The 15,391-nt window shown below is 44.6% G+C and overlaps 1 protein-coding gene across 6 annotated transcripts in view; it reads left to right on the top strand.

Annotated features, from left to right (window-relative positions):
* Positions 1 to 13,578, top strand: part of KIZ (kizuna centrosomal protein) — a 91,868-nt gene extending 78,290 nt beyond the window's left edge. For 5 of the 6 annotated variants that reach the window (XM_044927981.2, XM_044927980.2, XM_044927983.2 and 2 more), the window contains 3 exons: positions 724 to 820; positions 13,013 to 13,056; positions 13,146 to 13,499. In XM_044927981.2, the coding sequence (XP_044783916.2) occupies positions 724 to 820; positions 13,013 to 13,056; positions 13,146 to 13,267 (263 nt within the window). In that variant the 3' untranslated portion in view covers positions 13,268 to 13,499. Of the gene's footprint in view, positions 1 to 723; positions 821 to 13,012; positions 13,057 to 13,145 lie in introns of all 6 variants that reach the window. The other variant, XM_006062817.4, reaches the window with a different exon arrangement.
* Positions 13,579 to 15,391: the final 1,813 nt, after the last annotated feature.

Here is a 15,391-nt window from a genome sequence, read left to right as displayed (position 1 = left end):
CTGAGGGCACCCAGGAGGCAGAGGTCAGGGATCACCCCGGCCAGCTCCAGGGAAAGGGCTGGACAGTGTGGGTTCCCCATTAGCCTTTTCAGGCTAGTTAAGGAGTGGCCTCAGTGGTTCTCAGTTCAGTTCAGTCGCTCAGTCATGTCCGACTCTTTGCGACCCCATGAATCGCAGCATGCCAGGCCTCCCTGTCCATCACCAACTCCCGGAATTCACCCAGAGTCACGTCCATCGAGTCAGTGATGCCATCCAGCCATCTCGTGTTCTCAGTAGAGGTTTATTCTCCTCTGCAAGAAGGAAAAGTGCAGGGTCTGGCAGAAGGGCTTAAAGGTGGGTGGACAGGCACTGTCATCTAGAATACCAGTTAACGCACGAGACTGGTTCCCAGCTCTCGCTGTCTCAGTGATCTGTTGCTGCCCAAGTGTTACAACAGCTTAATCGTCCGGAGCTTAGGGCCACTGTGGAGACTCTGCTCACACGTGCCTCGTGGTCATTTCAAATGGTGCTGTTTGAGTGGCTTCGCTTTCTACTCGCTCTGTGTCAGTATCACAGGAAACCACCTGTGATAGCAGGTTATCGGGGGAACTCCTTCCCTGTCATTCCCCGCCTTGCATTCTGTGAACAGTTCCTTCTCTGTTGACGTTTGTTTAACAGGTTAGGGCTTCTTCATCCACTGCAGCGGCCACGCTCACTCTCCACATTTGTGCTTGCTCCTCTCAGGTTTGAAAACCGGCAGTGGGACATTCAAGACAAAGACAACTCACAAAATCGCTTCAGAAGCAAGTTTTTCATCCAGCGAAGGGAGTCCTTTGTCAAGGTAAAGTCGTGGAGCCTTTCTGAATCGTGCCAGCAAGACGAGAAATGTCAGTCCGCCCAGGGTGAAACTCTTGCTGCAAGTGATTTTGTTGGGTGACTTGATGGAACATTATGGTTTGGGTTTTGTTTATCTGAAGTGACAGTTGAAACTTTAGTCTACCTTTGAAAATATTTGCCCCTGAGCCAAGTATTGTTTTGCAGCTGTTATTTCCTTGGTTTAAGACTCCATTGACACCTCAGTGAACCACAAATTAGCGTCTACAGCTGCTCGCAGTAGGGCTGCTTAGAAACCACACAATGGAGGGTGTCGGGAGAGGGCAGAGAGAGAACTCAGGGCCTTAAAAGAAATAAAGTGGCCTGTTTCTTCTTTCGGAGACAGCGGGTATATATACAAGCAATTGCTGGATATTTGTTTTTGTATTCCTCTTTTTTTTACCAAGTATTTGGGCTGGACTATTATTTCCCTTTCTGATATTTTCTTGCTTATTTTCAAACATGAAAATTTATCTTTTCACATTTTTTAAACTGTAGTTTAAAACTGTAAGTTTTTGGACCAGTGATAAGCCAGTTGTGTGCTAGATTTGCAATCAACATAAAATACTGATTGTGCAATGGCATTGAGTCACTGAGGAAAAGTTTATGGGTAGGAGTAGAAGCAGTTGTCTGATGACATACCTACCTTTTCGCTTTGAGCTAAATATCATTTAAAATGACATACAATTGCCTTTGCAACAACATTTCCCCTTAAAAGATGTCCTATAGATGATTACGTTACATTTGAAATAATTTCTTGCCCTAGTGAAATTTTAAAACAGAAACTTTACATTTCTGAATTCCATAAGATTAACTTTACTTGTTTAGAAAGGTAGTATTTTTACAGTGAAAAAAAAAATCATTTTCATATATGTTTTGAAAACTGTACAGTATTTTTAGGACCTGGAATATATTTAAATGAGGTTGATCTTCTGAAATTAAGTTCTTGATTTTAGAAACTTGATATGTTCAATTTTAGGGAATCACTCTTAATTTTTAGAAATATTATTTTTAATACCTGTGTTTTTATCTATGTTTTTGAAGGAAGTGAGAGATAATGAATTATGGGATAAGAAGTATATTTTTTTAAAGTATTTAAAGTATATTTTTATGATTTGACTATAAATTCAAGTTCTAGGTCTCCTGAAAGAAATTTTAAAAGATAATAAATTCTACAGGCAGTTTTTAAGGATTAATGTCACCATTTGGCTTAATAATACATCCCTTTAGTTTTTAAAGATTGTTAGAAGTGTTTTAGAGGTCCTAAAAAAAAAACAATTCTTCTTAAATTTTTCTTATATATTCCCTACTTTGGGCAATGTTTAAACACATTCAGAAAGCAGTCAGATTCTGTAGAACATTTTCTCAGTCTGATCATTTGACATTTCACAGCTTGCATCAGTATTTCATTATAAAATCAAACTTCTTTTCCCTTCAGTTTGAGGCAGGGCCTTTTGTTATTACTGTCATTTCTGCATGGAATTTATTTCCTAAGTTACAAGTAATCACATCATCCCCTTTAAGGAGGAAAAAAAAAAAAGAGCCCTTCAAGGAACCCTTGGTTCTCCACACTTGATAATAATCCAGTGATGAAAGTTCTGGGCTTGAAGTGTGTGGGTTTGGCTCACGGTTGGTCACGGTTGGTTCTTGTGCTGGGTTTGGTGTTCATATGCCTCCCCAGGCTCGCTTTGTGCCTGGACTCACTGAAATTTCTTAGAGGCTACATTTAAGGACCGCACTTACTGCAGTCATTCCTCGTGCTTTATTGCTTTTACAAGTGGTCTCGAAGCCCAGTGCTCGAGAATAAACGTAACAGCGCAGCGCTGCTGCAGCACTTGTAAAAATTCTTCTTTGCTCTATTTTGTCAGTGAGCTGATGAGCAACCTCAAAAAAAAAAAAAAAAAGACCTTGCTGGACCTTTAAAAAAAAAAAAATGGCTTCCTCTGATGTCCTAGAGACAATAATTATGATGTGCTAGTTAAGCCCAAACTACAGCTGAGGGATTTTACTTTAAAGCAGCGGCTTGGGCGCAAAAATGCATTTATAGCTCTTTGTCTGCACCTCATTATGTGTGGGCCTGATTCATTAAGTAATTGGTTTGCAGTTGTTTACATGAGTATTAAGGCCTTCCTTTCAGCCGCCTTTGAGAGATACATTGTGCAAATGTTGCCTGTGATGAATGCAGAATGAGGGCCAGAGGGTCCGTCCTATTGGCTAAACAGTGTGCTCTGTTGAAAAGCCAGAGAAAGGGATTGGGCGCTGCTTTGCATAGCAATGACTTTCTTAATAAGCGTTACAGATTAATACACACCAGCTATAAAAGATGCAAAGAGATACTCTTAGCACATTTATCCCTGCTCATTTCATTGTGATGGTGGTGGGGTCCCTGTGCTTTCATATTCCGTTTTCCCTAGCCACGGCTTCAGTGCCTGAGCCGTAATAGAATCCGATGTTTATTGTATTATAAATCACGGGCAAGTAGGCAGATCGGCAACAGTTTATTATTAAAGATTCTTTCAGTGTAAATCTTTTCTCCCATTGTATTTGCCTGAGCAAAATCATTTTGTGGTTGAGTGGGGATGAAAGGCATAATGTACGAAGGAGTGAGTCCTAATAGGAAGCTGTTCTCCGAGTAAAGACCACTTGTCCCCTTTTGTTCAGGGGTGCATGCCGGAGCTTCCTCTCCTCCTCAAACATTGTCTCTCCCCACCTTCCCCAGGAAGCCGTTGCCACTCTCCTAGATCCATGTATTCAACCAAAGAGAGTATTTTAACCGCCTACCACGTTAACTGCAGTTTACTGCCTGGATCGAGATAACCTTTACCGAAAGAAAAGGAAGTGTGCTTGTAACATAATTGCCTGGGGAAAAGGTAGCAGAAGTCACCCGGCCACCCCACCCTGGCAGGGCCCGCTGTGGGTGGCTTTCAGGGCCAGCCGTGCGGCCCCGGGAGCGGCCGGTGGAGGGCGCCAGGCAGCAGCCGTGCTCCAGTGGGGCCATCCTGGCTCTGCTTGCCTGGCCCTGGGGCCACTTCCCCTGGGATCATCTGAAGATCACAAGGAACCCGTAGTCCAGAGAAATAAACACGAGGTTTTCCTGGATGGCCTTGAGGTTCTAGGGTAAAAGCCCCGCGTCTCTGGCTTAGCAAATCTACATTCTCCTTAAATTCTACCAAAGTAGCAGCTTCCTAAAGATTCCACATGCTTCTTGTCATAAGCCCGCCTACTTTACCCCCACCCCCACCCCGCCATAGCCTGAAAGAACAGTCTTTGCTTGATTGGCTGAAGGGAAGGAGTAAGGAAATTGATCCCTAAAAATGGCATCTGCTGCAGGGCCCCTGGTTGACCATCAGGGGGCGCTCAGACTTTGTCTAATTAAAGCTTTCCGCCTTCAGTAGACCTCGGAAATTTAAAATCAAGGATTCACAGTGGTTTGTTGGCACGCTGATTGTGAAATTTTTTTTCTTTGTTTCTGAATTGTCTTTTTGCCTTATATTTTTCCAGAAATATGTCTGGAGGAAAATTCTAGGTGAAGACGCTATGTGAGACATTTTAATACTGATTTTAGCCAGTGGTCAAGATCATTAGAGACCATGTCTTCTCATAAGTCAGTTATTCTTTGCTGGCTTTTGATCAGACCCTAGAACTGCAAGGACTCTTCCCATGGGGGGCCCTTCCTCATCGTCCCCAGCACCAGAGGCCAAGTTCTTGGCAGGACCCTCGGAGTCTCACTGCCAGACTTGATGGACGTGGCCTCAAAGCCACAGTAACTTGGGTATGTTTGTTAATGGGCTATACATACATTTTTCTTTCAAAAATATGATACTGACCATGAGGTTGAGAGTCAGTGTGTTACTAATATTAGAACCTCCCCAGCTCTGAGGAGCTCCTGGGGCCTGCGCCACCCCCGCCCCGCCCCCCCAAGCCTGGGCCTGCCTCCCGGGACCCTGTGCTCACCTGACAGCCCTGGCACCCCTTCACAAGCGCAGCGCGTCGCTGCTGTGACTTAATAAGCTGTAGAACTTCCCCGGTGACTCAGATGGTAAAGAATCTGCCTGCATCATGGGAGACCCAGGTTTGATCCCTGGGTTGGGAAGATCCCTTGGAGAAGGAAATGGCAACCCACTCCAGTACTCTTGCTTGGAGAATCCCGTGGACAAATCCATGGGGTCACAAAGAGTCGGACACGACTGAGCGACTAACACACTCTAGGAACCCATGAGTTTTTCAGGTCTCCCTTCATCTCTATTTGCTGGCCCCACAAACCTGAATCCTTACAGATGTCCTTGCCACCTCATTTTGTACCTATATTGACTCTGGTGACTCAGCTGGTAAAGAATCTGCCTGCAATGCGGGAGACCTAGGTTCGATCCCTGGGTTGGGAAGATCCCCTGAGAAGGAAAAGTCTGCCCACTCCAGTATTCTGACCTGGAGAATTCCATGGACTGTATAGTCCACGGGGTCACAAAGAGTCGGACAGGACTGAGCGACTTTCACTTTCATGTTAACTATGTAGACTATTTCTAGCAATGTTATTACCTTTTGTTCATATTAACATGAACAGTAGACACTGTCAATTTCAGCTGTTTTCTCTAGTTACCCATGTCAGCAGGATCACATCCTAGGTGCTCACGAGATGCTGTGCTTAGAATAAGACCTGCTGTTTAAGACCCTGGTCAACCTTAACTTCTTACATGTAGCAGGGCTGAGAACAAAAGTGATTTTGATGAGAGTTGTCCCAATCGTGTGTCCTAATCCCTTATCATCAGCAAGGGAATGTATAAACAACATGGGAGACTGAGATGGCTTGATGGACAGACAGAGGGAAGACGTGCAATGAAGCCTGAGTGGTGGAATGTTGACAGGTGGGCACACGGTGCTCCCTGTGCGGAAGGGGAGGTGCCACCCTGCCGGGACACTGTGCAGAGACACTGTCCTGTTGGAATGCGACCAGTGGGGCGCGGCACACCTTAGTCTAATCAGCTATCCTGCTGTTTGACCTGAAAGAGCTCTGTTTGGAAATAGGACCTCCAGTCCAATGGTGAACTTCTAGGGGAAAAAAAAGAACCCACAAACCCTGCCCTCTTGGACTGCAGGAGTCACCCACGAGGCCGGGGAGGGCGGACTCCCTGGTTTACTGCCTGGGCGTGAGGTGATGGCCCTGCTTCATGAAGGCCTCAGTGGACCCAGCCCTGGGCCTCTGTCTGGTTCTGGGTGCAGCCTGCAGGCTGAGAGAGCTTTTACATTTTTTAACAGTTGGGAAAAATCCAGAGAATAATGCTGCCTGACACCTGAAAGTTATATTAAATTCAAGTTTCGGCGTCTCTGCATCAAGTTTGATCAGAACACAGCCACATCCGCTAGTTCACATACTGCCCGTGGCTGTCTTCGTGCTGTAGCCAGAGTCGAGTAGTTGACAGAGACCACACACCTGCGCTGTTTACCCTCCACAGCTCACCTTTGCTGCCTCTGCCGCATAGACCGGAGGTGTGACATCCACACCATCGGGGAAGTTCAGGCCGTTGGGGTCCAGATGCATTACATCTGATGGAACACAGGGACCTAGCCCATGGCCTGTAACCTGAACTCTTGTGTTCTTATGCTTTCGGGAGTGTATTTGGTTTGAGTTTTTCTCTTACGGTACCTTACGGTAATAGGTGCACAAGATGGCTCTGTCTACACCCAGGAGATTTCTCACACCATCCCCACTGACCTTGACTTAGCTTTAGATGTTAGATGTGACCCAGAGAAAGAAATATTGACCCTGCAAATCACATGTAATGAAAACCAACCTTGCATTGCAGTGTCACGTCGACTTGCAGGGATGGCTTCCCAAAGGGAAAAATACTTGCTCCTAAGGGGTGAGACGGAGAAGGCCATGGCACCCCACTCCAGTACTGTAGCCTGGAAAATCCCATGGACAGAGGAGCCTGGTGGACTGCAGTCCATGGGGTCACACAGAGTCGGACACGACTGAAGCGACTAAGCAGCAGCAGCAGCAAGGGGTGAGAATGGTGTCGGAAACACCCAGGAGCATCTTCCACCTTCCTTGGTGAACACGGATGTTTAGTTTTGAAATATGTTTCTGGGTAGACACTTAAACAACCTGATCTGAACTCAGATAGAAATAGAAACATGCAGATTAAATAATCTAACATCAAATGTTGATCAGGTAAGTGCCTTTAAGCAAGGCCCTGTGATTATTGAGGCTCACCTGTTCCTCCTGCATGTATTGCTGAGCACCTGCTAAGGGCGGGACACTGGGTACCCGGGCACCGAAACAGGTATAGTGGATGTTCTCGTGGAGCTGACAGCCTAAGGGCAGTCACTTGTCAGTGTGTAACAGAAATGGCTGTGAAAGAGCAAATTTGTTGAAGACTTGGGGATGGAGGATGGGGTAGAGGGGATGGGGAGGCTATAGCAGGAAGCCCTATGAAGTCTAGGCATCAACCTTGGAGGTCCTGTTCAGGCTTCTTTTTCCAAAAGCAATGGGAAGGCATTGAAGAATTTTCATTTTCAGCAGGGAGGCAGAGTAATCAGAGTTGTGTTTCAAAAGCTCACTCTTACTGCCAGTGGAAAGTGGGCTGGAGGGAACAAGGTGGATGTGGTGTCACCAGTTAGGGGGCTGTTAAAACGCAAGTAGAGATGCTACTTTGGCCGACCAGGTAGTAGCGGTGCCCGCGGATAGGGGACTAGTGAGGATTTGGGAAGTGCAGGGAGGTAAGCTTGGTAGGACCTAGTGACTGATTGGGTGTGGGAGAACAGAGGAGTTGCGAAGGGTTGGGAGGGAATCAAGGCTTGGGGTGCCGTTGGCCAAGACAGGAAAAGGGCCCAGGTTTGGTGAAGAAGCATGAGTTTGGTTGTGGGTGGTCATGCTGGCTGGCATGCTGGCCATGAGATGCTTCGGAGGCAGCCAAGTTGAGCCAGCCAGTGAGCTCTGGACATGCGTGTGGAGCTCAGAGCAGGGGCCAGGCGGTAAGGACCTGGCATGTGCTTACCTGCCTCTGTGCCCTTGTCTTGCCCTGGCCTGGAAATCCCTTCCAGCTGCCACAGTAGAGTCCAGGGGGCGCCTTGCTTCCCTGGGATCTTGCAGCCACACTACCACCTACCTCATCATCCACCTGTTCTCTCAGTCCTCCCTGTAGTGCTCCTGCCAGCCCCCTGCCAGCCAGGTGACTCTCATTATTTGAATATCAACTGGCAAATTAGTCTCTGCATCTTTATAGCATTGTTATATCTGCTGACCCCTGCCCCAGAGTAAGCCCCGTGTCCTCGTGAAGTGGGAGCTGGATAAATCGTAGACACAACCCACAACAATATTTTTTTTGGATCTGTCTTCTAAAGGAAATAAAAGCAAAAATAAATGGAACCTAAAAAAAAAATTAATGGGACCTATTTAGACTTAAAAACTTTTGCACAGGAGAGGAAACCATTGACAAACCAAAAGACAGCCTACAGACTAGGTGGAAATATTTGCTAATGATATAACTGATAAGGGGTTAATATCAAAAATAAAGAGCTCATACAACTAAAAAAAAAAACCCTATTAAAAAATGGGCAGAAGACCCAAATAGACATTTTTTTTTTCAAGGACATGGAGATGACCGACAAGAACACAGAAAGATGCTTCAAATTGCTAATTGTTAGAGAAATGCAGATCAAAACCACAATGAGGTCAGAATGGCCATCCTTATAAAAGACCACAAATAACAAATATTTGTGAGACTGTAGAAAAGAGGTAACACTTCATACATTGGTGGGAATGTAAATTGGTGCAGCCACCGTAGAAAACAGTATGGAGGGAGGTTTCTCAAAAAAACTAAAAATAGAGCTATCATGCTGCTGCTGCTAAGTCACTTCAGTCGTGTCCGACTCTGTGTGACCCCATAGACGGCAGCCCACCAGGCTCCCCCGTCCCTGGGATTCTCCAGGCAAGAACACTGGAGTGGGTTGCCATTTCCTTCTCCAATGCATGAAAGTGAAAAGTGAAAGTGAAGTCACTCAGTTGTATCTGACCCTCAGCAACCCCATGGACTGCAGCCTACCAGGCTCCTCCGTCCATGGGATTCTCCAGGCAAGAACACTATCATATAACCATATGATAACTATCATATATAATATAAAGAGGTATCATATAACCCAGCAATTCCACTCTTGGGTATATATCTGAAAGAAGTGAAAATACTATTTGAAATGATATATGCACCCCGATGTTGCCAAGATATGGAAGCAACCTAAGGGCCCACCAGCAGATGAGTGGATAAAGAAGATGTGGTCCACGTGTACAAGGAAACACTGCTCAGCCACAAAAGGATGAAATTTTGTCGTTTACATCAACACTGGTGGACTTGAAGGATTTTACACTAAGAGAAGTAAGTCAAAGAAAGACAAATACTGTATGATTTCCCTTAATGTAGAATCTTAAAAAAAATACAATAAACCAGTGCTTGTAATAAAAAAAAACAGGCTCATAGACACAGAGAACACTATCAAGGACATACTATATGGCACAGGGAACTCTACTTGATAATCTGTTAACGACCTATATGGGAAAAGAATCTAAAAAAGGGTGGTTAGGAACTTCCCTGGTGGTCCAATAGGTAAGACTTTGTGCTTCCTGTGCCAGGGGCCCAGGTTTAATCCCTGGCCAGGGAACTAGATCCCACATACCTCAACTAAGAGTCCACGTGCCGCAACTAAGAACTCGCGTACCACAGTGAAGACTGGGAGATCTCATGTGCTGCCAGTAAGACCCAGCACAGCCAAAAAATAAATATTTTTAAATAAATAAAAAGAGTGGAGGTATGTGTATAACTGATTCACTTTGCTATACAACAGAAACTAGTACAACATTCTAAATCAACTATACTCCGATAAAAAATTTTCAAGATACAATGAACAAACTAGTGGTTACCAGTAGGGTGGGCTAGGGGAGGAGATTAAGAGGTACGGGTTTTATTGTACAACACAGGGAATATAGCCAACATTTTATAATAACTATATATGGAATATAACCTTTAAAAATTGTGAATCACTGTGTTGTATACATGTAACATATAATACTATACATCAGCTATATCTCAAAACAAAGAAACAGGTACCAGGTTTAAAGGGAACATTGACAGATGTTGAGCCTAGAAAATTATGCCTTCATGGAGCTTCTTTTCTGGGAAAAAAAAATGTAAATTATGGCAGCTGTGGCAGAAGGCAGATTTTCAAGTCCTAGGTTAGCCCAAAGGAACAGAGGTGAGTCCCCAGGGTTTCTGGACTCACTGCTGCACAGTGGTCCTCACCCTTTCTCAGCCCTCTTCCCAGCTAAAGGCCAGAATCTGCCTTCATGGAATAATCTCCAAATGTAAACTCGAGTGAACACATCAGCAGAAACATGAGAAAAACGTCGGAATGTCAAGCCATACACAAGCGACTATTTCTTTTTTAATATCCCCTTGACCATTTACTAGATAGAGTGCCTGATGAACTATGGACTGAGGTTCGTGACATTGTACAGGAGACAAGGATCAAGACCATCCCCATGGAAAAGAAATGCAAAAAAGCAAAATGGCTGTCTGGGGAGGCCTTACAAATAGCTGTGAAAAGAAGAGACGCGAAAAGCAAAGGAGAAAAGGAAAGATATAAACATCTGAATGCAGAGTTCCAAAGAATAGCAAGAAGAGATAAGAAAGCCTTCTTCAGCGATCAATGCAAAGAAATAGAGGAAAACAACAGAATGGGAAAGACTAGAGATCTCTTCAAGAAAATTAGAGATACCAAGGGAACATTTCATGCAAAGATGGGCTCGATAAAGGACAGAAATGGTATGGACCTAACAGAAGCAGAAGATATTAAGAAGAGGTGGCAAGAATACACAGAAGAACTGTACAAAAAAAATCTACATGACGCAGATAATCACGATGGTGTGATCACTCACCTAGAGCCAGACATCCTGGAATGTGAAGTCAAGTGGGCCTTAGAAAGCATTACTACGAACAAAGCTAGTGGAGGTGATAGAATTCCAGTTGAGCTATTTCAAATCCTGAAAGATGATGCTGTGAAAGTGCTGCATTCAATATGCCAGCAAATTTGGAAAACTCAGCAGTGGCCACAGGACTCGAAAAGGTCACTTTTCATCCCAATCCCAAAGAAAGGCAATGCCAAAGAATGCTCAAACTACTGCACAATTGCACTCATCTAACACGCTAGTAAAGTAATGCTCAAAATTCTCCAAGCCAGGCTTCAACAGTACGTGAACCGTGAACTTCCTGATGTTCAAGGTGGTTTTAGAAAAGGCAGAGGAACCAGAGATCAAATTACTAACATCCGCTGGATCATGGAAAAAGCAAGAGAGTTCCAGAAAAACTTCTATTTCTACTTTATTGACTATGCCAAAGCCTTTGATTGTGTGGATCACAGTAAACTGTGGAAAATTCTGAAAGAGATGGGAATACCAGACCACCTGACCTGCCTCTTGAGAAATTTGTATGCAGGTCAGGAAGCAACAGTTAGAACTGGACATGGAACAACAGAGTGGTTCCAAATAGGAAAAGGAGTACGTCAAGGCTGTATATTGTCACCCTGCTTATTTAACTTCTATGCAGAGTACATCATGAGAAACGCTGGGCTGGAAGAAGCACAAGCTGGAATCAAGATTGCTGGGAGAAATATCAATAACCTCAGATATGCAGATGACACCACCCTTATGGCAGAAAGTGAAGAGGAACTAAAAAGCCTCTTGATGAAGGTGAAAGAGGAAACTGAAAAAGTTGGCTTAAAACAACATTCAGAAAACGAAGATCATGGCATCTGGTCCCATCACTTCATGGGAAATAGATGGGGAAACAGTGGAAACAGTGTCAGACTTTATTTTTTGGGGCTCCAAAATCACTGCAGATGGTGACTGCAGCCATGAAATTAAAAGACGCTTACTCCTTGGAAGAAAAGTTATGACCAACCTAGATAGCATATTGAAAAGCAGACACATTACTTTGCCAACAAAGGTTGGTCTAGTCAAGGCTATGGTTTTCCAGTGGTCATGTATGGATGTGAGAGTTGAACTGTGAAGAAAGCCGAGCACCGAAGAATTGATGCCTTTGAACTGTGGTGTTGGAGAAGACTCTTGAGAGTCCCTTGGACTGCAAGGAGATCCCAACCAGTCCATTCTGAAGGAGATCAGCCCTGGGATTTCTTTGGAAGGAATGATGCTAAAGCTGAAACTCCAGTACTTTGGCCACCTGATGCGAAGAGTTGACTCATTGGAAAAGACTCTGATGCTGGGAGGGATTGGGGGCAGGAGGAGAAGGGGACGACAGAAGATGAGATGGCTGGATGGCCTCACTGACTCAATGGACGTGAGTCTGAGTGAACTCCAGGAGTTGGTGATGGACAGGGAGGCCTGGCATGCTGCGATTCATGGGGTCGCAAAGAGTTGGACACGACTGAGCGACTGAACTGAACCTGAACTGACTGTTTACTACAAACCTTAAAGAATTTAAGTGTAATTAAAAGCTTGGATGGTGCTCCCAGAGATGACTCTCACATGCATGACAATTGGGAAAGGTGACAGAAGGTGATGGAGGTGGGCACCACCTCTTACAGAGCCACCTTCTTGGGCCAACGGCTTCAGTAAGCCTGTCAGCCAGCATCAGATGCGTCCTTGGACCCTCACATTTTCGTGTATGTGACACACGGAAACCTGAACACAGGTGACAGGACACTTGAGTTTTTCTCCACCTGGAGTCAGTGTCCTTAATTAAGCACACAGAGTTTATTGTGAACTCCTTGTTAAACGATTGAGTGTTGGTATCACGGGCTTGATGGAGGTAAGTTTTTTAACCTCCTGGCTTACTTCTCGCTGCTCCCGGGTCATCTACTTCCAGCTGGGCTGGCAGTGATGAGTTGTGCCCGCTTGTGTGCCCCTGGGCCTGCCTCCTACCTTCCCAGTGAGCAGGAGACCAAGGCTCCTGGGACCCTTCCACCAGAGAGTATCAATCAGTAGGTGCCTCTGGGCCAAGGGGACCCTGACATTTGCTTTCTGCTTTTAAAACTTGGGGAGTAAACATAAACTTTCTGGCCTCTCAGTGAGTAACAAGTGCCTCTTTCCTCACTTACTCGTGTAAGACTATTAGTCTTTTTTTCAAAATTTAGGTTCTATTTCTTTATTTTACAGGCATGAAAATGAAGGGAAGCTAACTACCAATTTAAAGTCTAAAGGTAAGAGAAACAGTTGGAGACCAGACTGTCATTTTGTGTTTTAACGAAAAGGGTGGTTTGTGACGTGTGGTGTCATCTGCACCTTTAAGGGAGATATGAGGGGGTGGAGAGCCTGCCTGTGCTCATGGGCCCGAAAGTCTCCCTGGAAGGACCCGTGGCCTCTACAGAGAACAGGAGGCTTCTCCCGTGGCCAGGGGCCACACCGTTTTAACTTGCTGGTATGAGTTTGCCAGGGATCCTGGCCTGTGCTCTAGGCACGTCTGCTCACAGGCACCACATGGGGTCCCCAGGAAGCCCTTTGTGGGCTGGGTTGGTGAAGTCGAGCTAATCAGACTGTAGAGATGCTGAGCTGCTCTCTGGTTTTCTCTTCCAGCCTTCTGGAGCGAGTCTGATGAGAGTAACTCAGAAATCGAAGCTGCTTTACGTCCCAGGACACCATAACACATCCACCAATGATTTTGATGATTTTTATGACTTATAAGCTGTAATATCTGTTAGAAATAAAGTCTCCGAACAAGCTAAGTCCCTGTGTTCAGATGTAATGTCCAAAATCATTGTGCGCTTTTAAGTTTTCTAGTTGTTTAACATGAAAAGTTGGTCCCTAACAATCTTAGGGACCATGTTGTTATTCCAGTGGCATTTCATGATGTAACTATAAAGTGGCATATCTGTTTTGAAGCGTTATCAAAAAGCAGAGTGATGAATACAGTGCCCATCAAAACCCAGTTGGTTTCTTTGTAGAAGTTGACAGGCTAATTCTAAAATTCATAACAAAATTCAGGGGACCCAAAATAACCAAATCAGTCTTGAAAAAGTTGGAGGACTCGCACTTTGCAATTTTGAAACTTACTAAAATGCTGCAGTAAGTAAAGATAGGGTAAGTAAAGATGGTATAGTAGCTCAGATGGTAAAGCATCTGCCTGCAATGCAGGAGATCTGGGATGGATCCCTTGGTCAGGGAAATCCCCTGGAGAAGGGCCTGGCAACCCACTCCAGTATTCTTGCCTGGAGAATTCCATGGACAGAGGAGCCTGGTGGGCTACAGTCCTTGGGGGCAGGCTACAGTCTAAGAGTCATACATGACTGAGCAACTTAACACACAGTTAAGACCGTGTGGTGCTGCGTGAAATACTGACTTACATGTAATCTAGAATTGATGATCCAGTCATAGACTGCCAAATTTATGATGAGTTGATTTTCAGTAATGTTGCCAAGACCATTCAGTGGGGAAAGAACTGGTATTTTCAACAAATGATGCTGAGACAACTGGACAGTCTAATGCGAAGGGATGAAGTTGGATCTCTACCTCACACTGTGTACAAACAGTAACCCAAAATGGGTCAAAGACCCAATGTAAGAGCTGAACTATCAAATTCTGAAAAGGAAACATGGGTAAAAACCCTTGTGACTTGAATTAGTCAAGATACCAAAAGCACTAACAACAGAGAAAAACACAGTCAAGATGATAAAGACGAACATAGAAACGGTCACAGACCAGAGGAGACAAAGGAGATATGACAGCTCAGTGAAATGTGGGACCCTGGGTTGGATCCTTGAACAAAAAGAGTGGACATTAATGGAAAATTTGGTGAAATCCAAATCAAGTCTGGAGTTTAGTTGATAAAATAGGGATTCCCTGGTGGCTCAATCAGTAAAGAGTCTGCCTGCAATGCAGGAGACACAGGTTTGATCTCTGGGTTGGGAGGATCCCCTGGAGAAGGATATGGCAACCCACTCCAGTATTTTTGCCTGGAAAATCCCATGGAAGGAGAAGTCTGGCAGGCTACAGTCCATGGTGTTGCAAAGAGTTGGACACGACTGAGCAACTTCACAGCACAGCTTAGCTGATAGTGATGCCTGGTGTTGGTTTCATAGTTCTGACAAACGCACCACAGAAATATGAGATTAGGGGCTTCCAGGGTGGTCCAGTGGCTAAGAATCCAAGCCCCCAAAACAGGGAGTCCAGGTTCCATCCATGGTCAGAAAACTAGCCCACATGCCACAACTAAGATGCAGGGCAGCCAAATAAATAAATAATGAATATTTTTTTAAATGTGGGATTAGAGGAATGTACCACTCTAGAGGAAACTGAACCTGAGTGAAAGGTACATAAAAACTCTGTGATCTTTGCAGCTTCTCTAAAAATCTAAACTTAGTCCACATACACACAAATCCAGTGGTCAACGTTATTGACGTTTGGGTGATTGCTTCTAGAGTTTTTCTATGCATATAAAACCCTTTAGAAACTCTTGTAAACACTTTTAATTTTAATTCTAGATTTTACCAAGTTTAAACATCTTGCTTATACCCACTAAAAAAATAAAACAAGCCCTTC

Source organism: Bubalus bubalis, chromosome 14 (assembly GCF_019923935.1).
Source record: "Bubalus bubalis isolate 160015118507 breed Murrah chromosome 14, NDDB_SH_1, whole genome shotgun sequence".
Classification (NCBI taxonomy): Eukaryota; Metazoa; Chordata; class Mammalia; order Artiodactyla; family Bovidae; genus Bubalus; species Bubalus bubalis.
Note: the sequence above shows the minus strand (reverse complement) of the source record. Positions and strands in the feature narration are given on the sequence as shown.